The 25,503-nt window shown below is 37.8% G+C and overlaps 5 protein-coding genes and 1 long non-coding RNA gene across 8 annotated transcripts; 1 reads left to right on the forward strand and 5 right to left on the reverse strand.

Moving 5' to 3' along the window:
• Positions 1 to 75: 75 nt before the first annotated feature.
• Positions 76 to 4,186, reverse strand: LOC124310877. The gene is made up of 4 exons (XM_046774990.1): positions 4,016 to 4,186; positions 3,857 to 3,946; positions 1,778 to 3,796; positions 76 to 1,712 (listed from the first exon to the last, which is right to left on the reverse strand). The coding sequence occupies exons 2-4, from the start codon at positions 3,942 to 3,944 to the stop codon at positions 409 to 411; spliced, it is 3,411 nt and encodes a 1,136-aa protein (XP_046630946.1). The 5' UTR covers positions 3,945 to 3,946; positions 4,016 to 4,186; the 3' UTR covers positions 76 to 408.
• Positions 4,187 to 4,544: 358 nt separating this feature from the next.
• On the reverse strand, positions 4,545 to 11,204 carry LOC124311065 (cholinesterase 1-like). Of its 3 annotated transcripts, none has more exons than XM_046775347.1 (12): positions 10,985 to 11,204; positions 10,778 to 10,903; positions 10,560 to 10,710; positions 6,514 to 6,699; positions 6,205 to 6,401; positions 5,990 to 6,126; positions 5,881 to 5,921; positions 5,724 to 5,816; positions 5,534 to 5,637; positions 5,283 to 5,439; positions 5,055 to 5,187; positions 4,545 to 4,928 (listed from the first exon to the last, which is right to left on the reverse strand). In XM_046775347.1, the coding sequence occupies exons 1-12, from the start codon at positions 11,183 to 11,185 to the stop codon at positions 4,670 to 4,672; spliced, it is 1,785 nt and encodes a 594-aa protein (XP_046631303.1). In that variant the 5' UTR covers positions 11,186 to 11,204; the 3' UTR covers positions 4,545 to 4,669. The 3 variants fall into 3 exon arrangements, with proteins under 3 accessions (XP_046631303.1, XP_046631305.1, XP_046631302.1); XM_046775349.1 differs by lacking the exon at positions 6,514 to 6,699 and adding an exon at positions 10,305 to 10,490; XM_046775346.1 differs by lacking the exons at positions 10,560 to 10,710; positions 10,778 to 10,903; positions 10,985 to 11,204 and adding exons at positions 6,769 to 6,919; positions 6,985 to 7,110; positions 7,189 to 7,412.
• A 1,095-nt stretch (positions 11,205 to 12,299) lies between these two features.
• LOC124311074 (juvenile hormone esterase-like) lies at positions 12,300 to 15,030 on the reverse strand. The gene is made up of 12 exons (XM_046775363.1): positions 14,805 to 15,030; positions 14,606 to 14,731; positions 14,383 to 14,533; positions 14,124 to 14,309; positions 13,854 to 14,050; positions 13,654 to 13,790; positions 13,544 to 13,584; positions 13,333 to 13,425; positions 13,157 to 13,260; positions 12,899 to 13,055; positions 12,693 to 12,825; positions 12,300 to 12,625 (listed from the first exon to the last, which is right to left on the reverse strand). Exons 1-12 carry the CDS (start codon positions 15,006 to 15,008, stop codon positions 12,382 to 12,384), a joined length of 1,773 nt encoding a protein of 590 aa, XP_046631319.1. The 5' UTR covers positions 15,009 to 15,030; the 3' UTR covers positions 12,300 to 12,381.
• Positions 15,031 to 15,830: 800 nt separating this feature from the next.
• Positions 15,831 to 19,522, reverse strand: LOC124311071 (cholinesterase 1-like). Its single transcript, XM_046775358.1, has 12 exons — positions 19,268 to 19,522; positions 19,069 to 19,194; positions 18,852 to 19,002; positions 18,599 to 18,784; positions 17,629 to 17,825; positions 17,390 to 17,526; positions 17,252 to 17,292; positions 17,097 to 17,189; positions 16,907 to 17,010; positions 16,655 to 16,811; positions 16,419 to 16,551; positions 15,831 to 16,327 (listed from the first exon to the last, which is right to left on the reverse strand). Exons 1-12 carry the CDS (start codon positions 19,469 to 19,471, stop codon positions 16,078 to 16,080), a joined length of 1,779 nt encoding a protein of 592 aa, XP_046631314.1. The 5' UTR covers positions 19,472 to 19,522; the 3' UTR covers positions 15,831 to 16,077.
• Positions 19,523 to 20,293: 771 nt separating this feature from the next.
• Positions 20,294 to 23,486, reverse strand: LOC124311067 (cholinesterase 1-like). Its single transcript, XM_046775352.1, has 12 exons — positions 23,066 to 23,486; positions 22,870 to 22,995; positions 22,657 to 22,807; positions 22,386 to 22,571; positions 22,104 to 22,300; positions 21,858 to 21,994; positions 21,746 to 21,786; positions 21,578 to 21,670; positions 21,357 to 21,460; positions 21,084 to 21,240; positions 20,882 to 21,014; positions 20,294 to 20,790 (listed from the first exon to the last, which is right to left on the reverse strand). Exons 1-12 carry the CDS (start codon positions 23,270 to 23,272, stop codon positions 20,541 to 20,543), a joined length of 1,782 nt encoding a protein of 593 aa, XP_046631308.1. The 5' UTR covers positions 23,273 to 23,486; the 3' UTR covers positions 20,294 to 20,540.
• A 165-nt stretch (positions 23,487 to 23,651) lies between these two features.
• Positions 23,652 to 25,430, forward strand: LOC124311581. The gene is made up of 2 exons (XR_006909931.1): positions 23,652 to 24,617; positions 24,716 to 25,430. It is a non-coding gene; the product is annotated as an uncharacterized LOC124311581 (long non-coding RNA).
• Positions 25,431 to 25,503: the final 73 nt, after the last annotated feature.

Raw genomic sequence — 25,503 nt, forward strand, 5'->3', positions numbered from 1 at the left:
TTTATTTAGTGTGTAATTATACTAGTGTGTTGCAGACACACGCCGTTGGAAAGTAAAAATAAACGCCCGATCAAATTTCCATTAAAAGCGGTTTATTTCTCGGTTACAATATGTTACGGAAAAACATGTTAAGGTTAGGACATTATTACAATGAAGAACGTAGTAAAAAAAATGAAACTTCAATTCCGAATTTTTCTCAAAACCCATAACGATTTGGTTCTACCGTTTACCGAAAATAAGGTTAACATTATAAGAAAGGAGAACACATTTAAAAAAAATTAAAACTTGAAATTCGAGTATTTTCTCAAAAACCAATAACGATGTGGTTTTACAGTTTAGAGAAAATGAGATTTGAAAATAAACTTCCGAGTTAAAAAAAAAGTTGTTGGTTATTTTAACAGCTTTTAGTTAAAATTTGGACTTGGAAAACATTTTCGGCAACAAGTGGAAACCCCATTTCTTAACATCTAGAAATGAACTGTCACGAGAACTTACTTCATCATGTTCGCTGCCGACTGAAGAATGGCCGTTATTCGTCAAAGAATCCGCTCTAGCAAGTTCCGGAACATCCTTTTGCGACACTATTAAATGAAGTAGATTGTCGAACGTTTGAATCCTGGACGAGCTTCGAGCAAGGCTCTTCAACGTTTTGACGTAATCGGAAACAATTGTTGTCTTGGAGTTCAAGCCCGAGGCCCCCAAAGATTCTTCTAACAACGACACCCCTTTCAACTTGGCTTCATAAAGTTCGTGTTGACATTGCACCAGCAGCTCTTGAATCGACAATTTACGACCTTGTTTGATTTCGTAAGTTTCTTTCATGTTTTGAAGTGTTTTCTTGACTTTCACTTTCGCCCACTGAAACTCGTACTGATCGAAGCCGTGCATTTTTCCTGGACACAAACACAATTTGTTGCAGCAGGGTCGTGGAAATGAAGGATGTTCTTCAATTCTACTTCGGTCCTTGGAAGAAAAGGATTTTTCGCAGGAAAAGGAACAATTTCGGCAATTATAAGCCCACTTTGATCCACGGGAAGCGATTTTAATGACAACTGGTTCTTCAACTTCAATTTCGTAGTTCCTATAACTTTCGAATTCGCTGCTAAAATGAGTCACCATCTGCTTGAATTTTTCGATGTTTTCAATGTTGCAAAAGGCGATATCCAATTGCAGTTCAATATCATGTAGTAACTTCTCGAGGCGAATTTTTGAGTTAACTTCCTGTTCCACTTCATCCAAATGGTGATCGGGCATTACTGATAGGTTTTCAAAAAAAGACTGGAAATTCGAGCGACCTAGGTCCCAGAAGAGTTGATCAAAATACATTGCATCTTCAGCATCATCAAGATTGGGAACGTTTGTTGCATAGAGGGCCGAGTTGTTGAATTTGTGATATGGGATTGGGACGTCCTGCTCGTCACGAAATCCAGAAATGCAGGCTTCACGAATTGCCTGCAATACAGGAGGTTTCACGCCATTGGAGAAGGTTACTAGCAACCTCAAGTTTTTGCGGACATCGCTTCCAAAGATGTTAGAAACTGACTCCAAAATGTACTGCTGTGCGGGCGTCAGTCGGCAGTCCGCCGATGATGCAACGAAGCAAACAGCACTAACAAAATCGAATTTTTCAAGCGTCTCAGAATGCGAGAGAAATTGACCAATGTTACGAGTAACCTCCCGGTCACGTTCTAATCCTCGAATGTCGCCATAACCTGTAAGAAAAGGAAAACAAAATCAAAATCACTCAGTTCACACTTTAATATTTAACCAGTATTACCGGGTGTATCGATGATAGTAAAGTCGTACGGTATCTTCATCCCTTCCTTGTAGTAAATGGAATATGAGGTGATGGAAATTGTCTGGCTGACGTTTTCATCTTGAATTGCTTCATTTACAACGCAGAAGCGGAATGGATCACTCCATTCCACACCAAGGATGTAATTTATCATTCCGTTGACGACAGCACTTTTACCACAACCGGCAGCACCCAACAGGACTACAACCTTGTGACCACGTTCTTTTTCTTTAGAGGGTTTACCAATGTCAAACCATCGAAATTCTTGATTGGGGCTAGTCCTCTCGTTGGCTTTCAGAAGATAAATAGCAGGATCGCCTTCTTTTAGACACCGGCAGTCGCGGACAATTTCTTGAGCTATATTTAGTGCCGATTTCTTGAGATCAATGTAACCAAAAGATCCTATTTCGTTTCCTTGGATTGTTTTGGCATCAAGTGTGATTACGTTTTTTATCTTGGACGCATCAACACAGTCGTTGTGTTCGTAAGTAGAAAGTGATAAACTTCGATTTTTGGCAATGGCTCCAATCTGCTTTGGCGAAACGTGGAAAGACAACGGAGGGATACCAAGTAAACTTCTACTTTTCGCCGGGGATGTTAAAGGAATGAAGTCATGTTCATTCGAAGACGACAGAAAGGGCCGATTAAAGTCTTGAATAGTTCCATCTTCAAGGCTATTAGAGGCTACCAATATTGTATAGCAGTAACTCTTTGGAGCATTTTCACAAAACGAATTGAGTTTGGTTCGAAAGGTTTCCACATCTTTTTGATTTGCTTCTAAAATCTCAAAAGTAGTCCAAAGATCTTCACTTTCGTCCATAAACAAGCTTTTCTTCAATTTAGATATCACAGGATCGTCAATTAGCTTCGTTTTGAATACAAAGGATTTCGCATGTTGTCCAGGTTTGACGTCTCCGATGACCAGTTCTTCAGCTTTCCATGGGATGTCAACGTTTTCTAGCAGGGATTTAAGAAGAAATAGCTCTTGCTGTCGAGTGACAAGCCATTCCATTAGCACATCGTCCAAAAAGAAATTGTCAATGTTTTCGCGGCAAACTTTCTTCACGCTTTCTTTCGAAATACCACATCTTCTATATCCAATCAAAGTTGAAGATATGGTGCAAGAAATGTAGTTATTAAGGGCTTGAATGCATTTCTGGAACTCTTTAAGGCGAAACGATAGATGAGGAATCGTAGATAGGAATGAGTCTTGAAGAAGGAATTGACACCGTGAATGAACTTGCAGAAAAATGCTCTTGAGCGAGAAAAGCTTCGACACCAAGTCTGGTTCTAAATCGCGATTCGGTGGTCCATAAACTTTCAAGCTTTCTAGTGAGCAAAGAGACATTTTAACTGGGACATAACAAGCTTTATCACAGCAACGAAGAAGTTTCTGAAGAGCACTGAGACAAGTGGAAAAGTCGTCGTCTTGAGAAAAGCAACCCCATTTTAGATCAGTACAGAGATACCAAGATGATTTCGTCAGAATAGAAAAATCAGACGAATCTTGATCTGCGAGGTGAATTTTATCATTCAGGTTGGAGAACGTTTTCTTGGCCCATAAAAACAACTGATTTTCAGCGTAGATTTTCTCTTCAGTTGAAGAAGTTGGAAGCTCGAAGTTAAATAAAGCATTAAAGCCATGAACTATTTCCGATACAACATGGGTGGGTCTATCAAGTGACTGGATTGCCTTTATCTTTACACTGCCAATGAAATCTGTTGGGTCACAGATCTCATGGTGGATGCACGCAGTCAGGTAAACAGTAACACAGGCCACATGTAGATTTTCTGAGCTAGGTTTTTGAAATAAATACTCGGAGCACCACAGTTCTTCAGATGGAACCATTTGTGCCATAATGCTGGCTTGAAGATGAGATTTCAGTTTTAAGTGTGCCCATTTCTCTTCTTCTGATGGATCAATAAGAATCTTCACACAAGACTTGACTAGACCGTTTTGGCTCATGTTTGTTTCCTTGCATTTTATGGAACATGAAAACCCTAGATAATATTGTATGTTAATGCAGTTACTTACAGAAAATCTAAAGAATTTCATATTACCATTTGGGATGATTTTGTCACGAGAGTAATCATACAGATCTCCAAGGGCAACTGAACGCCCCAATGTTGGAAGATTAATTTTCTCCATTCCTTTAAAAAATGTACATAAATTAATATGGTGAATACACATGTAGTTGATCAATATTATTTGTGTAATACCTCTTAACAATTTAAAAATGTCTAAAATCTCTTCCCATGTGACTCGTCAAGTCAGATAGGTAGAGAAATAAGAGCAACGTTATCTAGCCAGTTCAAGGCTTCAAGCCTCAAGGTCGACTGCTAAAACTAAAAGCCTAAAATCAAAAATTTTAATGTCGCCTTCTCCAGGGCTCCTCTAGTGGTGGAGTGGTCACATCTTCGACAACGCAGATTTCACTTTTTTTTCAAATTTTCATTGTAAGATAATATTAACCATTCTTTGAGTGATTGTAAAGGTTGAATCCAGGAATGTTATTTTTATTGCAAAATAATTTCTTGTGGAATAGAGCCGTTTAAATATCCAGCGTTGTCAATTCTCGGCAAGTGCTAAAAGTGTTAAACCATTTAACTCTTCTTTGTAAATTCAAATTGTAACTTCTAAAAGTTATAACGCTGCTCTACTGTCTACTCTGACTCTGACTATATGGTTTAGTTCTTATAACAAAGCTCAGAACTGTGATTAAATGAAAGAAACACTTATTCCTTATGCGATTGCTTAATGCATGTATATTTATCATCACTGTCAATGATAGAAAACAGCACAAATTGTATCTTATTGAAGCATATTGAATTTGAAAGGTTTCAGCTCACAACAGTTTTTAGTGCTTTATTTTATCAGTAGTAGCCAAGAAAACGGTAATTGTTTTTGGTCGAGAGGGGACGTTGGAAACGACCAGAACGTCTTTTATTAGAAGCCTCATTGCGTCCTGCGACAGGAGGATTGAGTTCATCCACCGTTACGGTGTATGTTAACGTGTAGTCTGCTTCACTTCTCCAAACATCATCAATCGCCGTGTAAAATTCATCGACACTGTTGTATGGCAGAAATTTCGGAATGCCATCCAGAAGAGTTACGCCGTCGGGAGTTGGATCACTAAAACGGAGAAAAACAAAACATTTCAATAAAACAAATATCAACAAAATCATTAAAAAAACATGTAACATCGATAATTTCTCTAAAATTTCTTAACTTGAAAATAAAGAAAGTGAAGTAACTTGCCCATAAATAACAAAATTTGTCCAAACTTGAAGCATCTTCTTGGAAAGCTCTTCCTCAGTTCTATTGAGACCCGGAGGGACGGATGGAAACGGAAAAATAAAGAGGTAGATCATCTCGTCAGCGTGACTAACACCTAAAATCGTGAAAGTAAATAAACAATGATTTCTTTCCGGAAATACAAAGTGTTTACTAGATTTTGAGAAGTAAAATAAGATATTCGTGACGTACCAGGTGGGAAAGGAGGGGTATTGACGGCAAATAAATAATTAAAAATCGAGTTTCTGCCTTCAAATTCAAACGAGTAGTAAAATGCGTTAGGATTGTGTTGAGAAACAAGCTGTGACATTTCGTAAGTAGGTCCTTTCAAGAAAAGTACGCTGCACATCTATTAGAAAAGAATTTTGATTTGATTACTCGTCAATGATCGGGGCGGGGCAATTAATCTTATATTTAAAAAATCGACATTTTGTCAGCCCTACATCCGTTAATCCTGGTGTCATGGATGTAAAATTTCCCATTTCGGCAGTTCCCAAATATTTTTCAGTTAGCTGAGCAGCCAATTCTCCAGTTGGATCATCAATATCTACATTGGCACCGTTAAATTTTATGAGTATTAATTTGAGCGAATGAAGTATCATTCTGAGCACATTGGCATAGGGCAATACTTACGCAAGGCAGTAAGAAGAGTTGGAACCAAGTCGTTTGCCAAAAATTCTTCGTCTTCAGTCAAATTATTTGGTACCAAGAAGCCGTTGTACAAAACTATAAAACATTAAAACATTAAAGATTAACGAAACAATTTACCAGACTAAAAAAAGAGCATTACTTCCTAGCACTAATGTTCCCTCTTGTTTGTTTGCACCTAACCTATAATGTTATAAAGAAAATATTTTTTAGGTAATGCATGCGTAAATAAAACAGACAATGATGTTTACATAGTTGGAACGGTTGCAAAATTTCCGGAACTGAACAGTTCACGCGGATCAGACTCGATGATCCGCTGAGCTCCAGCAACCTGAATAATCGGATTCGAACCACCAAATCCTAGACCACCGTTCAACCTATCGTTCGACTAAATAAATGAATTAAAAAAAATACACAATCACATTAAATATTCGGTGATTTAGTTTGAATACATTTAAAAACTAACCGCGTAGTCCATGTAAGCCTGTGTCAGTACTTTGGCATCTACATTTTGGACGCATGTAAGCATGTCCTGATAAGGCTCGACTGGACATCCAGCGATTTCGGCAATCTTAACAGAGGCCACTTTTCCTCTTCCATCGCGATCAAGTGCCCATTCGGCCAAAACAGACCCACTTTCGCCAATAGCGCGCTTGAATAGTCCTAGGAAAAAGGAAGCGTAGTTGAAGCATTACAAACGTGGCAACGTAAATTACAAAATAAAATAAATGAATCAAAGGAGATTTCTGAAACGGAAATTAATAAAATTTGAAACCTCTTGCTTGCGGTGCCAAGAGAAGAAGCGAAACGCTAGCACTTCCGGCACTTTCTCCGGCGATAGTAACTTCATTCGGATCACCTCCAAAGTACTCGACGTATTTGTTGACCCAGCGTAAGGCTTCTACTTGATCAAATATACCAGCATTACCGGGAACATCATCGGTATCAAAGGAGAGGAATCCTTTGAGGGAAAAATTACAAAGAATTCTTTAAATAAGTATACAATAGATTAAAGTAAAATTATTCGCACCAAGTGGGCCGAGTCGGTATTGAATCGCAACGAGAACGATGTCGTGTTCCATGTATCTATTAGGCAAGTATTCAAGGGCTTGCCCAAGTGAAAATGCTCCTCCGTGGATCCAAACCATAACAGGAAGGGGTGTAGTGGACTCTGAGGGCAGCTTTATGTAGAAATTAAACCAGGATAAAAAAATAAAAAATAAATATTGATGGGATAAATTTTTACTTGCGGCGTGAAAACATTCAGAGAAAGACAGTCTTCATTGGCAATTCCTGGCTGAGGACATCCTGCGTTATTGCTTGTAGTATCCTGAACCTCGTCCATAGGATAGGGTGCTTTTGGAATGGGTGGCTAATGGTGTTAAGGAAAGTGTGGAATGTATTAAGGCCAAACTACCGAGTGAAAGTCATTTTTGTGATATGTACTCACCAAAAAGCGGGTCTCAGGTGTGGGTTCTTCTGCGTAAAAGACGCTTCGGAATGCGTAAAAAGTGCGTTCCGTATAAGTCGATGTTTCAATCGTTCCGTTTATAACGCCATAACCAGGCACTTCAAGGATGACTTGAGGCGAAACTTGAGCCACATAATGGCCGAACAAAAGAATTGCGATAGAAACGAAGAATGACGTCATTTTCTATGCGCTGACTATTACAGTCTAACACTGGTTTATTAGTTTCATCCCTTTATATATATGTATAGATAATAAGTCTATATCTGTTTAACTGATATCGAGTGGGTTTTCCATTTTGACTAATTGTGCAAATAAAAATGTTATTGTGTGCATGTGGACAATTTTTTACACAAAAAGATGTTTTGCACAGTTAATAAATAATATATGAATGTCAGCGATGAAAAATGGGAATCTAAAAAAAAACTTACTCTGTCACAAATGTATAAGCGAATTTTAAAAATATCTTAGCGCGCGCCCATATTGATAGCATGATTTTATTTTGTAATAATTCAGCTTAGAAACCATCAATGTTTGTTTTATCGTTCATAGACAGGACATTTTGATTGATCCGCCTTTCTCAGCTGATACCGTTTGACGTGTAGCGTAAACAAACACAAACACAGCGATAATGGTTGTATCAGTCAAAAATGTTTTCTCTGCCACTTCGATTTGTAGCAAAAAAAAAAAAATTTAATTCTATTTTATCAGAATAATCATGGACATTTCAACCTTGAGAAATTTGTTTAGCGCTTCTATATCAAATAAAATGGCGGCCGGGCAGTTACAAGCCCTTCCGACAGATATTTGCTAATTATACGAAAATCAGGCAGACAACGTAATTATATTCTGTTCCTTCCATACGTATGTTGGTACACGTAAAGGACTAGTTTTTACTTAGCTGAAAATTTAATAATCAACAAAATATATACGTATACATCTTAGATATCATTTCTTCAAACAATTTCTGTAGTTGAATGTTCTTATTTATTGATGCGATAATAACTACGGAAATGATCAACTGACTTTTATCGATCCCAGACAGATATGTTTACTTTTCCGTGTCTCTATGAGGAAATGCATGTTTTTGTTCGCCTACCCGATCTCATACAAAAAAAAAAAACGAAACCTTCGTGATCAACTTAAAACGTCTACGTTTTCTAAAAACGAATGCTGTATTAATGTGATAAATTTCGTGTGAAATTAGGACTATGGATTTCTCTTACCGTATACTGCACTCTCCGTAGTAATATATATAGACATACACGAAGAATTAACGGAATTAACGCACATGCTAAAACTTATTGATGTATTTGATAGATTGATTGTCAGAAAATTGTCGATTTAAACTATTTAGAATTATCAATGGCCAAGATAATTGTTTTTGGTAGGTAGCGAGCGTTGAAAACGCCCAGGTCGCCTTACAGGAGATTGACCCGTTTGAATGGGGGGATTCAACTCGTCCACCGTCACAGTATATGTTAACGTGTAGTCTGATTCGGTTCGCCAAACATCATCAATTGCCGTGTAAAATTCATCGACAGTGTTATAAGGCAAAAATTTTGGAACGCCATCTAGTAGAGTTTCGCCATCGGGAGTTGGATCACTGGAACATTTTAAAAAAATAATAGTTTATCCCAACTAAATTTGAAAAAGAGATAAGGATATTGTACCCAAATTTAACAAAATTCGTCCAAACTTGAAGCATCTTCATGGAATGTTCAGTTTCGCTTGCATTGAGACCGGGTGGGATGGACGAAAACGGGTAAATGAAAAGGTAGATAAGCTCATCAGCATGGCTAATTCCTAAAAATCAGAATCAAATTCGTTCGTAATTTGTTGATAAAATCAAAGTAGCTTTCCAACCGTGGGGTATTGGAGGGGCAGGGGGGTTAGTAACAAATAAATAGTTGTAAATCGAGTTCCTTCCTTCGTACTCAAAAGAGTAGAAAAATGCGTTGGGATTATGTTGAGAAACCAGTTGTGAATTTTCGTATGTAGGTCCTTTCAAGAAAAGTACACTGCACATCTGTTTTAATGGAAGGAATCAAATTACGCAAGGTTATTAATTGGGCAAAACAATTTTTTGCTGCAAACTTTAAAAAGTGGGAAAAATGAAAATATTTACATCCGTTAGTCCTGGTATCATGGACGTAAAATTACCCATCTCAGCAGTTCCTAAATATTTTTCAGTCAATTGAGCAGCGAGTTCTCCAGTCGGATCGTCAATATCTAGATTTTTAATCAAATCAATTTAAAATCTTAAGAAATGGGTTGAAACGTTTTTACGTTAGAAAACTTACGTAATGCATTAAGAAGCACCGGGACGCATTCGTTTGCCAAAAACTCTTCGTCTTCAGTTAAATTGTTTGGGACCAAATACTCATTGTACAAAACTGTTAAATAAAACAAATAATTAAATTGGGTATAGTAAAATAAGGCAAAACGTATTTCAAATAGAAATTTGCGAATAATATTTTTTTTAAATAAAAGATAGCAGCATACTTCCTAAAACAAGGGTACCCTCTTGTTTGTTTGCACCAAACCTGTTTGTGTAAGAAAACAATAATTATTAAAGCAATTGCACAAATTGTACAATACAACATCAGCTATAAGAATTATCTTTACATAGTTGGAACGGTAGCGAAATTTCCAGAACTATAAAGTTCGCGTGGGTCAGATTCAATTAATCGCTGAGCTCCGGCAACCTGTATGACGGGATTGGAACCGCTGAATCCTAGACCACCGTTCAACCTATCGTTCGACTAATAAAACCAAAAGATTGTTTTTAAAATATCGGTTATTTGGGCACACAAACTTGAACTAACCGCGTAAGTCAGGTAAGCCTGTGTCAGTACTTTGGCATCAACATTTTGGACACATGTGAGTAAGTCTTGGTAAGGCTCTACTGGACATCCAGCGATTTCGGCAATCTTAACAGAGGCTTCTTTCCCTCTTCCATCGCGATCAAGTGCCCATTCGGCCAAAACAGACCCACTTTCACCAATAGCACGCTGGAATAGTCCTATGAAAAAAGTGTGTTATTTCTAAATAACACGCTTAAAAATTATATAATAAATCAAGGAAAAGCTTTTTACCTCTTGCTTGCGGTGCCAATAGAAGTAGCGAAATGCTGGCGCTTCCTGCACTCTGTCCTGCGATAGTGATTTGACTGGGATCTCCACCAAAATGCTCGACGTATTTGTTGACCCAACGTAATGCCTCGATTTGGTCAAACATACCAGCATTGCCAGGAACGTCATCCGTATCGAACGAGAGGAAACCTTTCGAAAGAAGTAAGCAAGGGAAATGTAGAAGAAAAAAAATTTGGTTAAAATTAATCTTGTTCTCACCAAGTGGGCCGAGGCGGTATTGAATCGCAACGAGAACGATGTCGTGCTCCATGTATCTATTAGGCAAGTATTCAAGGGCGTGACCAAGTGAGAATGCCCCTCCGTGAATCCAGACCATAACAGGAAGAGACGTAGTAGATTCTGACGGCAGCTGTCGTTAAAAATAAATCCATCTTTATAAAAGATTGGCTATATATGTTTATTTGATTTAGAATTACTTGGGGCGTGTAAACGTTCACGGAAAGGCAATCTTCATTTGCGGATCCTGGCTGAGGACATCCTGCGTTATTGCTTGTAGCATCCTGAATCTCATCCATGGAAAATGGGTCTTTTGGAATTGGTGGCTATAGGTATATTTAAATCGACATAAAAGCTTTATGTAATAGTAACTAACACAACAAATATTTTTGGGATAGTGTACTCACTAAAAAGCGATTCTCCGGTGTGGGTTTTTCTGCATAATAGACACTGCGGAATGCGTAAAAAGTGCGTTCCGTATAAGTCGATGTTTCAATCGTTCCGTTTATAACGCCATAACCAGGCACTTCAAGGATGACTTGAGGCGAAACTTCAGCCACGTAATGGCTGAACAAAACAATCGCGATAGAAATGAAGAATGACGTCATTTTCTATGCGCTGACTATTACAGTCTAACACTGGTTTATTAGTTTCATCCCTTTATATATATATATGTAGATAATAGGTCTATATCTGTTTGACTGATATCGAATGGGACCATTTTGAAAGATTGCGCAAATAAACCTGTTATTGTTTGATGTGGACAATTTTTTACACATAAAGATGTTTTGCACAGTATAAAAAAAAACTGAATATGTCAGCGATGAAAAAAGTAAATTAAAAATTTACTCTATTACAAATGCAAGTGAATTTTAAAAATATCTTAGCGCGCGCCCATATTGATAGCATGATTTTATTTTGTAATAATTCAGCCTAGAAACCAACTTTTGTTATATCGTTCATAGCTAGATAGCCTAAAATATTTTGATTGATCCGCCTTTTTCAGTTTATACAGTTTGACGTGTAGCGTAAACAAACATCACACACCCAGCGATATGGTTGTGGCAGCCCAAAAAGTTTTATCTGCCGCTTCGATTTGTATCGAAAAAGCCAAAAATTAATTATGTTTTATCAGAATAGGGCTAGTCATGGACATTTCAACCTTTAAAAATTTGATTCTGCGCTTCTATATCAAATAAAATGGCAGCTGGACAGTTACTCTTCCGACTGATATTTGCTAATTATACGAAGATCAGACCGAATCAGACAGACAACGTAATAATATTCTGTTCCTCGTATTGTACACGTAAGAAGGTATGGGACGAGTCTTTACTTAATTGGAAATGTAATAATATTTAAACAAAAATAGTATATGTACGTATATATTTAAGGTATAATTCCTCCAATCAATTTCTGCAGTTGGATTTCCTTATTTAATTGATGCGATAATAACTACAATACGATCAACTGAATTGTATCGTTCCCAGACAGATATGTTTACTTTTCCGTGTCTCTATGAGGAAATGCATGTTTTATAGTTTGTATCCGATCTCAAATTAAAAACAAACAAAACCTATGATCAAATTAAAACGTCTACGTTTTCTAAAAACAAATTCTGCATTATTAATGTGATAAAATTCGTGTGAAATTAGGGCTATGGATTTCTCTTACTATATAGGCTACCAAACTCTCCAAAGTAACATATAAAGCATACGCGGAGAATTAAAATGCACATGCTAAAACTTATTGATGTATTTGATAGATTGATTGTCAGAAAATTGTCGACTTAAACTATTTAGAATTATCAATGGCCAAGATAATTGTTTTTGGTAGGTAGCGAGCGTTGAAAACGCCCAGGTCGCCTTACAGGAGATTGACCCGTTTGAATGGGGGGATTCAGTTCGTCCACCGTCACAGTATATGTTAACGTGTAGTCTGATTCAGTTCGCCAAACATCATCAATTGCCGTGTAAAATTCATCGACAGTGTTATAAGGCAAAAATTTTGGAACGCCATCTAGTAGAGTTTCGCCATCGGGAGTTGGATCACTGGAACATTTAAAAAATATAATAGTTTATCCCAACTAAATTTGAAAAAGAGATAAGGATATTGTACCCAAATTTAACAAAATTCGTCCAAACTTGAAGCATCTTCTTAGAAAGCTCTTCCTCGGTTGCATTGAGACCCGGTGGGATGGACGGAAACGGGTAAATGAAAAGGTAGATAAGCTCATCAGCATGGCTAACTCCTAAAAATCAGAATCAAATTCGTTTGTGATTTTTTTTTGACAATCAAAGTGTCAACAAATTTAGATCTCTAACCGTGGGGAATCGGAGGGGGGTTAGCAGCAAATAAATAGCCGAAAATCGAGTTCCTTCCTTCGTACTCAAAAGAGTAGAAAAATGCGTTGGGATTATGTTGAGAAACCAGTTGTGAATTTTCGTATGTAGGTCCTTTCAAGAAAAGTACACTGCACATCTGTTTTAATGGAAGGAATCAAATTGCGCAGGGTTATTAACTGGGCAAAATATTTTTTATTGTTGAAAACTTTAAAAAGTGAGAAAAATGAAAATATTTACATCCGTTAGTCCTGGTATCATGGACGTAAAATTGCCCATCTCAGCAGTTCCTAAATATTTTTCAGTCAATTGAGCAGCGAGTTCTCCAGTCGGATCGTCAATATCTAGATTTTTAATAAAATCATTTTAAATATCTTAAGAAATGACTCGAGACGTTTTTACGTTATATAACTTACGTAATGCATTAAGAAGCACCGGGACGCATTCGTTTGCCAAAAACTCTTCGTCTTCAGTTAAATTGTTTGGGACCAAATACTCATTGTACAAAACTTTTTAATAAAACAAAAAAGTAAATTGCGTATAGTAGTAGAATAAGACAAAACGTTTTTAAAATAAAAATTTGCGTTATAAATTTATAATTATAAATTTAAATAAAAGATTGCATACTTCCTAACACAAGGGTACCCTCTTGTTTGTTTGCACCAAACCTGTTTATGTACAGAAAAATATTACGATAAAACCAATGCCACAAAAAAGCAATATGTTTCTTGTTTTACATGGTTGGAACGGTTGCGAAATTTCCAGAACTATAAAGTTCGCGTGGGTCAGATTCAATTAATCGCTGAGCTCCGGCAACCTGTATGACGGGATTGGAACCGCTGAATCCTAGACCACCGTTCAACCTATCGTTCGACTAATAAAACCAAAAGATTGTTTTTAAAGTATCGGTTATTTGGGCACGCAAACTTGAACTAACCGCGTAAGCCAGGTAAGCCTGTGTCAGTACTTTGGCATCAACATTTTGGACACATGTGAGTAAGTCTTGGTAAGGCTCTACTGGACATCCAGCGATTTCGGCAATCTTAACAGAGGCTTCTTTCCCTCTTCCATCGCGATCAAGTGCCCATTCGGCCAAAACAGACCCACTTTCACCAATAGCACGCTGGAATAGTCCTATGAAAAAAGTGTGTTATTTCTAAATAACACGCTTAAAAATTATATAATAAATCAACGAAAAGGTTTTTACCTCTTGCTTGCGGTGCCAAGAGAAGTAGCGAAACGCTAGCACTTCCAGCACTTTCTCCTGCGATAGTGATTTGACTGGGATCTCCACCAAAATACTCGACGAATTTGTTGACCCAACGTAATGCCTCAATTTGATCAAATATACCAGCATTGCCAGGAACGTCATCCGTATCGAACGAGAGGAAACCTTTCGAAAGAAGTAAGCAAGGGAATAAATGTAGAAGAAGAAAAATTTTGGTTCAAATTAATCTTGTTCTCACCAAGTGGGCCGAGGCGGTATTGAATCGCAACGAGAACGATGTCGTGCTCCATGTATCTATTAGGCAAATATTCAAGGGCTTGCCCAAGTGAAAATGCTCCTCCGTGGATCCAAACCATAACAGGAAGGGGTGTAGTAGACTCTGAAGGCAGCTTCATATAGAAATTAAACCAGGATTAAAATTAATAAAAATAAAAATAAATATTGATGGGAATAGTTTTTACTTGCGGCGTGAAAACATTCAGAGAAAGACAGTCTTCATTGGCAATTCCTGCCTGAGGACATCCTGCGTTATTGCTTGTAGTATCCTGAACCTCGTCCATAGGATAGGGTGCTTTTGGAATGGGTGGCTAATTGTAAGTGTGGAATGTATTAAGGCCAATTAACTACTGATTCAAAGTCATTTTTGTGATGTGTACTCACCAAAAAGCGGGTCTCGGGTGTGGGTTCTTCAGCGTAAAAGACGCTTCGGAATGCGTAAAAAGTGCGTTCCGTATAAGTCGAAGTTTCAATCGTTCCGTTTATAACGCCATAACCAGGCACTTCAAGGATAAGTTGAGGCGAAACTTGAGCCATATGATGGCTGGCCAACAGAATCGCGATGGGTATTAGGAATGACGACTTCATTATTTCCCGTGTGACTACCGCAGTCTATAGCTTCGGAATGATGCATTCTTTTATATAGACTAACTGTTTCTATCTTTAGCGCTGACTAGTTGGTTTTTCTTAATCGCAATGCTGCACTACTCTCCACACCATATCTGTCGATGTTTGACGGTGTCATAGTTGTTCACTGAATGTTGCATGGAGCTTCCAGAATGTTGAATTTGTTTTCGAAAGTGAAACAAAATTAAAAATGGAAAACTGATAACTTATAAGATACATTGGGTCTGCCTTTGCTCTGCTATCTGAACCGAATGAAAGTTATAGACGAGGTTATAGACTTTAAACGTATAACTGATGTATAAAGGTATCGTATAATTTTTATTATATCGATCTTGTTCAATATAGCTCTTGCTCAGATAAGCGCATCTTTGATTAATCCGGAGCTTTTCTTACTGATATAACCTAGTTTGATGGGTAAATAGAGCAAATGTAAACATTGGCAATACACAAATAAGCTGAAGCAAGACCGAGTCAGACAGTGAAAAATATTTACTTTTTCCTTGTCTGTATCTCCTCAGTAGTGAATGTCTGCCACTGTCACGCAGTACGCTTGTCTGTTCGTGCTCTGCAAACACTTAAAATAACATCAATTGACATCATACCATCCATCAAAACATTGGGAAATTTTATAAAGATAACATCATCCTATGTCAATGATGACAGACATTTTTTTTTAATAACAAGGGTTTATAAAGAATAATCGAATATTTGTAACAAGCAATCAGCGCAGTCAAGTGCACTAAAAATATAATATTTAAAGTTATCGAATAAACTCTGAAGTTATTATTCCCATAAATTTATTAAATCATCTGCAGTTATTGTACATATATATTGATGATTATTGATCGCCTAATGGCAATTTTTTTTAAACAACTAACAATCTTTTTAAAACGACTAAAAGCAAAATGAAAAGTACATATAGGCCTATACCTGATCAAGAAAAAGTGTAAAAAGGAAAATTAAACTGTATAGGTGCTCCAAAATTCACAATTCAACAAAAACAAAGCACGACAAAGCATTTGCGGGAAATTTAATAACCAAGATAGTTGTTTTTGGTGGGCAGCGATTGATGGAAACGTCCAGATCGCCTTCTAGAAGAGCTGCGCGTTTTATAGGCCGGAGGATTATTAAGCTCATCCACTGTCACAGTATACGTTAATGTGTAGTCCGATTCAGTTCTCCAAACATCATCAATGGCTGTGTAATATTCATCGACAGTGTTGTAAGTCAAAAATTTTGGAATGCCGTCAAGAAGTGGTACGCCATCAGGAGTGGGATCACTGCATGCAGGAATAATGGTACGGCGTAAACACCCAACAATCAATTTTTAGTAACGTTCACTGTTTTCAAAGAATAAATAAATGAACCTACCCATAAATAACGAAATTCGTCCAAACTTGAAGCATCTTCTTCGAAAGCTCTTCCTCAGTTCTATTGAGACCCGGAGGAACGGATGCAAACGGAAAAATAAAGAGGTAGATCAACTCGTCAGCATGGGCTACACCTAAAATCATGAAAGTTAATAAACCAGCATGATTTCGTTCCGGAAATATAAAGAATTTACTATTTTTAGAAATAAAATATAAAATATGATATTCGTGATATACCAGAGGGGAAAGGAGGAGGATTTCCGGCAAATACATAATTAAAAATCGAGTTTCTTCCTTCGTACTCAAAAGAGTAGAAAAATGCGTTAGGATTGTGTTGAGAAACAAGCTGTGATATTTCGTACGAAGGTCCTTTCAAGAAAAGTACGCTGCACATCTAATAGAAAAGAAATTTGATTTGATTACTCGTCAATGATCGGGACGGGGCAATTAATCTTATATTTAAACAAATTGACATTTTGTCAGCCCTACATCCGTTAATCCTGGTGTCATGGATGTAAAATTTCCCATTTCGGCAGTTCCCAAATATTTGTCGGTCAGTTGAGCAGCCAATTCTCCAGTTGGATCATCAATATCTACATTGGCACCGTTACATTTTATGAGTATTAATTTGAGCGAATGAATTATCATTCTGAGCAAATTGGTATAGGGCAATACTTACGCAAGGCAGTAAGAAGAAATGGAACCAAGTCATTAGCCAAAAATTCTTCGTCTTCAGTCAAATTATTTGGTACCAAGTAGCTGCTGTATAAAACTATAAAACATTAAAAGATTAAAAACCAACGGAAAACTAACCAGACTGAAAAACAGCATTACGTCCTAGCACTACAGATCCCTCTTGCTTGTTTGCACCTATCCTATAATGTTACAAATGTTAAGAAAGTATTATTTGCGTAATATACTATGACGTGGAATAAAGCTTGCATAAAAACATAAACAGACAATAGTGTTTACATAGTTGGAACAGTTGCAAAATTCCCGGAACTGTACAGTTCATGCGGATCAGATTCGATGATCCGCTGAGCTCCAGCAACCTGAATGATCGGATTCGAACCACTAAAGCCTAGACCACCGTTCAACATGTCGTTTGACTAAAAAAATGAATTTAAAAAAAATACACAATCACATTAAATATTTGATGGCTCAGAATACTAATTAATTGAATACTAGTTATCGCTAGTTATAAAACTAACCGCGTAGTCCTGGTAAGCCTGTGTCAATACTTTGGCATCAACATTTTGGACACATGTGAGTAAGTCTTGGTAAGGCTCTACTGGACATCCAGCGATTTCGGCAATCGTAAGAGAGGCTGCTTTTCCTCTTCCATCGCGATCAAGTGCCCATTCGGCCAAAACAGACCCACTTTCACTAATAGCGCGCTGGAATAGTCCTAGGGAAAAAGTGTGTTACTAAATAACACGCTTAAAAAGTGTATAAAAAAAAATAAACGAAAAGGTATGGAACGCCATAGGGACAAAAAATTAACTGCTCCCAAGTTAGCATTAATTTAGTGTTCTCCAAAAATAAGTGCTCAAAATTTAGTGGTCTCTCGCATCCGCCCTCTAGCGGGCGGTTCAAAATATTTCGCTATTAATGAAAAAATTGACTATTGAATATCGATTAAAATCTTATTTTCGAATACATCAGCGTCGATCAGCGTCTTGCCCCATCACCTCCGCCACCACCCTTCTGTCCTGTGATTTTTATCGTCTCTTTTTATGATTCCATCTTTGTCGAAGTAATCTTCGTGACTAGTACTTCGTCGATACTTTTTCTTCTTCCCCAGCAGAAGTAACAATATTAGTCCTGGCATGTTCCGATGTTCGGCATCGCCGGAATCCGGAATGGATGTTGGATGACGGATTTCAGGATTCTCGGAAGACATAAGGGGTTGCCGGGTTGGCAAAGGTGATGAGGCAAGAAAAAGGGCAAGCATTCGAATTTAGAAATCCCATAGTTTAGCTAAATATTGGATTTTAATCGATAGCTTCTAACTCCTCTCACAAGCAGGCGGAGAAACGAAATATTTTGAACCGCCCGCTAGAGGGCAGATGCGAGAGAGCACTAAATTTTTAGCACTTATTTTTGGAGAGCACTAAATTAATGCTTACTTGGGAGCAGTTAATTTTTTGTCCCTATGGCGTTCCATAAAAAGGTCTATACCTCTTGCTTGCGGTGCCAATAGAAGTAGCGAAATAGCGGCGCCGCCAGCACTTTCTCCTGCGATAGTGATTTGACTGGGATCTCCACCAAAGTACTCGACGAATTTGTTGACCCAACGTAATGCCTCAATTTGATCAAATATACCAGCATTACCTGGAACATCATCGGTATCAAAGGAGAGGAATCCTTTGGGGGAAAAATGACAAAGAATTTTTTAAATAAGTAAGATAGATTAAAGTAAAATTTTTCGCACCAAGTGGGCCGAGGCGGTATTGAATCGCAACGAAAACGAAGTCGTGCTCCATGAATCTATTAGGCAAGTATTCAAGAGCTTGTCCAACTGAAAATCCTCCTCCGTGGATCCAAACCATAACAGGAAGGGGTGTAGTGGATACTGAGGGCAGCTTTATATAGAAATTAAACCAGGATAAAAAAAAATACAAATAAATTTTGATTGGATTAATTTTTACTTGCGGCGTGAAAACATTCAGAGAAAGACAGTCTTCATTGGCAATTCCTGCCTGAGGACATCCTGCGTTATTGCTTGTAGTATCCTGAACCTCGTCCATAGGATAGGGTACTTTTGGAATGGGTGGCTAATTGTAAGTGTGGAATGTATTAAGGCCAATTAACTACTGATTCAAAGTCATTTTTGTGATGTGTACTCACCAAAAAGCGGGTCTCGGGTGTGGGTTCTTCAGCGTAAAAGACGCTTCGGAATGCGTAAAATGTGCGTTCCGTATAAGTCGAAGTTTCAATCGTTCCGTTTATAACGCCATAACCAGGCACTTCAAGGATGACTTGAGGCGAAACTTGAGCCATATAATGGCTGGCTAAAAGAATCGCGATGGGTATTAGAAATGACGACTTCATTATTTCCCGTGTGACTACTGCAGTCTATAGCTTCTGACTGATGCATTCTATTATATAGACTAACTGTTTCTATCTTTAGCGCTGACTAGTTGGTTTTTCTTAATCGCAATGCTGCACTACTCTCCACACCATATCTGTCGATGTTTGACGGTGTCATAGTTGTTCACTGAATGTTGCATGGAGCTTCCAGAATGTTGAATTTGTTTTCGAAAGTGAAACAAAATTAAAAATGGAAAACTGATAACTTATAAGATACATTGGGTCTGCCTTTGCTCTGCTATCTGAACCGAATGAAAGTTATAGACGAGGTTATAGACTTTAAACGTATAACTGATGTATAAAGGTATCGTATAATTTTTATTATATCGATCTTGTTCAATATAGCTCTTGCTCAGATAAGCGCATCTTTGATTAATCCGGAGCTTTTCTTACTGATATAACCTAGTTTGATGGGTAAATAGAGCAAATGTAAACATTGGCAATACACAAATAAGCTGAAGCAAGACCGAGTCAGACAGTGAAAAATATTTACTTTTTCCTTGTCTGTATCTCCTCAGTAGTGAATGTCTGCCACTGTCACGCAGTACGCTTGTCTGTTCGTGCTCTGCAAACACTTAAAATAACATCAATTGACATCATACCATCCATCAAAACATTGGGAAATTTTATAAAGATAACATCATCCTATGTCAATGATGACAGACATTTTTTTTTAATAACAAGGGTTTATAAAGAATAATCGAATATTTGTAACAAGCAATCAGCGCAGTCAAGTGCACTAAAAATATAATATTTAAAGTTATCGAATAAACTCTGAAGTTATTATTCCCATAAATTTATTAAATCATCTGCAGTTATTGTACATATATATTGATGATTATTGATCGCCTAATGGCAATTTTTTTTAAACAACTAACAATCTTTTTAAAACGACTAAAAGCAAAATGAAAAGTACATATAGGCCTATACCTGATCAAGAAAAAGTGTAAAAAGGAAAATTAAACTGTATAGGTGCTCCAAAATTCACAATTCAACAAAAACAAAGCACGACAAAGCATTTGCGGGAAATTTAATAACCAAGATAGTTGTTTTTGGTGGGCAGCGATTGATGGAAACGTCCAGATCGCCTTCTAGAAGAGCTGCGCGTTTTATAGGCCGGAGGATTATTAAGCTCATCCACTGTCACAGTATACGTTAATGTGTAGTCCGATTCAGTTCTCCAAACATCATCAATGGCTGTGTAATATTCATCGACAGTGTTGTAAGTCAAAAATTTTGGAATGCCGTCAAGAAGTGGTACGCCATCAGGAGTGGGATCACTGCATGCAGGAATAATGGTACGGCGTAAACACCCAACAATCAATTTTTAGTAACGTTCACTGTTTTCAAAGAATAAATAAATGAACCTACCCATAAATAACGAAATTCGTCCAAACTTGAAGCATCTTCTTCGAAAGCTCTTCCTCAGTTGCATTGAGACCCGGTGGAATTGATGGGAATGGAAACACGAAAAGATAGATCATCTCGTCGGCATGGGCTACACCTGGATCCAAATAATATATAGATAATGTTTTAATCCGAGAGAAAAAAGGTACGGCTAATAAACGAATACCGTGAGGAACTGGCACTGGATTCCTTGAAAAAGAGTAATCATTAAGCGAGTTTCTGCCTTCAAATTCAAACGAGTAGTAAAATGCGTTAGGATTGTGTTGGGAAACGATCTGTGATGTCTCGTATGTGGGTGCTTTCAAGAAAAGCACACTAAGCATCTGATCGAAAAGGAAACTCGTAAAATTTTGTGTTCATGTTTTAGTCGCATACTGTTTCTCCCTTTACGGGGAAAAAATGTAGGCCTAATCAAATATAGTATTCGTTGCTTCCTTACATCCGTTAGTCCTGGAGTCATGGATGTAAAATTTCCCATTTCGGCTGTCCCCAGATATTTTTCGGTCAACTGAGCTGCCAGTTCTCCAGTTGGATCGTCAATATCTATTTTTCCGTAAAAGATGTTTAACATTCATATATATACATCACTTGCGTTCATATAATTTTGACAAGTTTACGAAGGTAGGCCTTTAACCTCATTATACAGCAGATAATACTTACGCAAAGCAGTAAGAAGGGTTGGAACTAAGTCATTTGCTAGAAATTCTTCGTCTTCAGTCAAATTTTTGGGTACAAGATATCTGTTGTACAGAACTGTTTAAAAAAAATACAGTTACAACAAAATGGCATGCGGTCTAGCAAAAAAAAAGACTGAATAGAAAATTTTACCTCCTAATACAAGGGAACCCTCTTGTTTGTTCGCACCAAACCTTCAATAGAACAAATCAGGAATTTATCAATGTAAAGAACAATTTTTAACCAACAATCCAGGTGAATATACATAGTTGGAACAGTTGCAAAGTTTCCTGAGGTAAAGAGTTCGCGTGGGTCGGACTCGATGACTCGCTGAGCTCCAGCAACCTGAATCACGGGATTTGACCCACTGAAACCGAGATTCCCATTCAACATGTCTTCTCTCTAATACAAGAGTAAAGCCAAGTAAAATCATTCTGCCTTTAGCGCCTTTGTTATTTGTTCATAGCCAAATTAACAATAGAATAACTAAAATCTTCTGAAACAAACGTACCGAGTAGTCCTGATAAGCCTGAGTGATTATTGCAGCGTCAACATTTCGGACACAGGTAAGTAAGTCTTCGTAAGGCTCCACTGGACATCCGGACATTTCAGCGATTTTGAGTGAAGCTTCCTTCCCTCTCCCATCTCGGTCAAGCGCCCATTCAGCTAAAACAGACCCACTTTCACCAATAGCTCGCTGGAATAGTCCTGTTTGAAATAATAACCACACACAACGGAAAATTAACTGGGGATCTATACAATTAATGCAGAATAATTAATTGGATTGTAAAACCTCTTGTTTGTGGTGCCAAGAGTAGAAGCGTAACGCTAGCACTTCCGGCACTTTCTCCTACAATTGTGATTTGATTCGGATCTCCACCAAAATGCTCGACGAATTTGTTGACCCAACGTAAAGCTTCAATTTGGTCAAATATAGCGGCATTGCCAGGCACGTCATCCGTATCGAACGAGAGAAAACCTTTGCATAGTAAAAAGATTACAATAAATGTGCTTGGATTTTTATAATAAAAATTTAATCATGTAAAGCTTAAATTGATTCTCACCCAGTGGGCCAAGACGGTATTGAATTTCAACGAGAACGATATCGTGCTCCATGTATCTATTAGGCTGATATTCGATGACCTGTCCAAGGGAAAATGCTCCTCCGTGGATCCAGAACATAACAGGCAGAAGTGTGGTGGATTCTGAAGGCAACTAAATATAATTATGAAAGACATAAGTATTGTTATTCCCTTAATTATTTTATTCTTTTGTACTTGAGGCGTGATAACGTTTAAGGTAAGGCAGTCTTCATTATCAACACCGGGTTGCGAACACCCTGGGTTATTGCTTGAAGCATCCTGGACTTCATCCATAGGATATGGTGCTTTTGGAATTGGTGGCTATAAATGTATAATTACACACGTAAGCATACGCAAAGTTATTTCTTGTTTGTAGCTTATAGTTTCTCACCAAATACCGGTTCTCAGGCGTGGGTGTTTCTGCATAGTGGACACTGCGGAATGCATAAAAAGTGCGATCGGTGAAGGATGATGTTTCAACGGTTCCATTCAGAACGCCGTAACCTGGGACTTCAACGATGACTTGAAGCGAAACATCGGCAACGTATAGACTGGCCAATAAAGTGACGATATGAAAAACATGTAATTTCATTTTCATTTCTTTGACTGCAACCTCTGCTCGAATTTTCAGTCGTTTATATGGCTTTATTGATACGTCTATCTTTTGATTAGCAATGGCGGGCCAGCATAGCCTGGCATGGGCTAGATATTTTCGTTTGCGCACAGTCGTGTACGTTTAACCGTATTTTAATCGTGTATTTCGTCTGCTCCGCCTCATAGGGAGGGGCGGCTTAGGACCGTGTGGAGTCCACGATTTGTGATGCTATTTCGTGTAGAAATAAAAGTCTTGTCTGTTGTTGTTATGGTAGTAAACAGTTATGATGTGTAGTTTATGAATCAGTTCTTTTTAATTGACTTGTTTTTTATGAATTGCAATATTACTAATATTAATTGGTAAATAAATCACTAATCCAAAATCTTTCAGTTCCCAAATAGGTGTGACAGTTATAACACAGCTCAACGTAGGCTAGTTGTAGTAACGTATGAATAAATATGTACGTCCAGTATCCATTATATCAGTCATCACTCATCAGCACATCACCAAACAGAACGACTGATAAGGTTAGGTCAATATGTAATGTTTGTTTTATCAAGGTAAAAGCTAGGGTTAAGTGGGACGGCGGGTGAATCGGGAAAGGGTCGAATACTTTTAAATTGAATAAAAGTTATTTTTTAAAAGCCATTCAAAATATGTTGTTTAGCAAACGAGCAAACAGGCTATGTTGTTCACATTCTTCGTTCAGTGGGAATTCCTATTTTGTGATATGTGATGTCGACAGGACAGTCTCAGCAGATTGTTCACAGAACTGGCTGAATCCATTAAAGTGTCAGACCACCAACACAATACAAAAAAACAGGTCTCATTCAGTGCTTTCTATGAGGCAAGACTGCACACCTAGAGTTCAGCGTTGTTGGCAGTATCCCATTTTTAGAAGGTGCATGTATACATAGCAGGGAGTTCAGTACGTTCACCTCCAGCAGCCAGTTTCCGTTCAATGCAACCAGCGCCAGCAGAGACTTTCCCTTTATGGACGAAAGAATGTCAAAACAATATAAGAGAAAGAAAAAAGAAGGAACAAATCGTGAACTTTCCACAGCAGGCGTGGTGCAGCAGCTACTTTCGAGTGTGACTGCATGCTGCAGTTTGCACGCGCAACAACGGGGAAAAGGTGCGACAAAGTTGCGGAGGCTATAGGTCTCGGGATATCCGTTGTGTTTTCTTCGCACCACACTTCCAGTCGGAAAACGTGACGTGATGGACCTGCTTCGGCATTCTCGTCTCATGGCGTTTCTTTTCGTCATCATCTCCTTCCAAATTCACGACGCAAATGCCGTTCCAATGGTTTCGTATCGAGTCGGTAATCAGCTAAGGCTTAGTCCAGGTTGGTGATTCCATTACAAAAATTCCAATTTTATTTGTGCAACTTATTTTGGAAGACGTACATCTTAATCCAATAGAAAAATGTCTTTTCTATTACAGTTTTAGTGCCCGTTTCATCAACAGTGATGCCCGTCGATCTGATGAAGACGAACCATCGTTCGTCCGACGAGAGGTTAACCCCGTTAGCTAATCAACCAAAGGCCGAATTTCGAAAATCAAAACGTGAAAAGACCGAGTCGTTTTTCTGGCCACTTAAATTGTATTGAGATTTTTTTTGAATATCGAGAAATATCGAGTGTAACGTTTATTGTGACATCAGCATGTTTAAAATTTTGTAGTATTGCCGTTGATGCGGTATCGTAGACGTGAATTGGAGAGCGCCACGTTACAGACGAAAGTGATAGTATGCTGTTTTATTCATGAAATTAAGTAGCCTAGTGAAAGTTGCTTGAAAAAGAAGCCAATCCGGAATAAGATACCTCAACCCCGGTAAAAGGTGTGGTTGTATTTTTATTTTTTCGTGTCTCTGTTTTCTTTTGTTTCTGTTTTTTTTGAAAGACTGAGCAATTCCCAAGATAAGAATCTGTGCCAACACAATCACAATTGTGGTCTATCTGTGCATCCGTCTCCCAGCAAAGCGTTACATGCCAAGCGATGAAATGGGGTTTTCCCAGAATTATCCTGAACACCAAGTCGAAGAAAAATGTTAACCGAAGTTCTTTGTCTGACTCATTGATAAATGTTATACCGGTTCATATAAGTAATGTCGCATTGTAAACTACATTCGAAGTACATACACAATATTGGCAGTATATATTTATTCGTCGTTCTCGTTCTTTATAATTTCTGGTGGCGTAAGTTATACATGATTTTTAAATATCTTAAAT

Source organism: Daphnia pulicaria, chromosome 8 (genome assembly GCF_021234035.1).
Source record: "Daphnia pulicaria isolate SC F1-1A chromosome 8, SC_F0-13Bv2, whole genome shotgun sequence".
NCBI classification, from domain to species: domain Eukaryota; kingdom Metazoa; phylum Arthropoda; class Branchiopoda; order Diplostraca; family Daphniidae; genus Daphnia; species Daphnia pulicaria.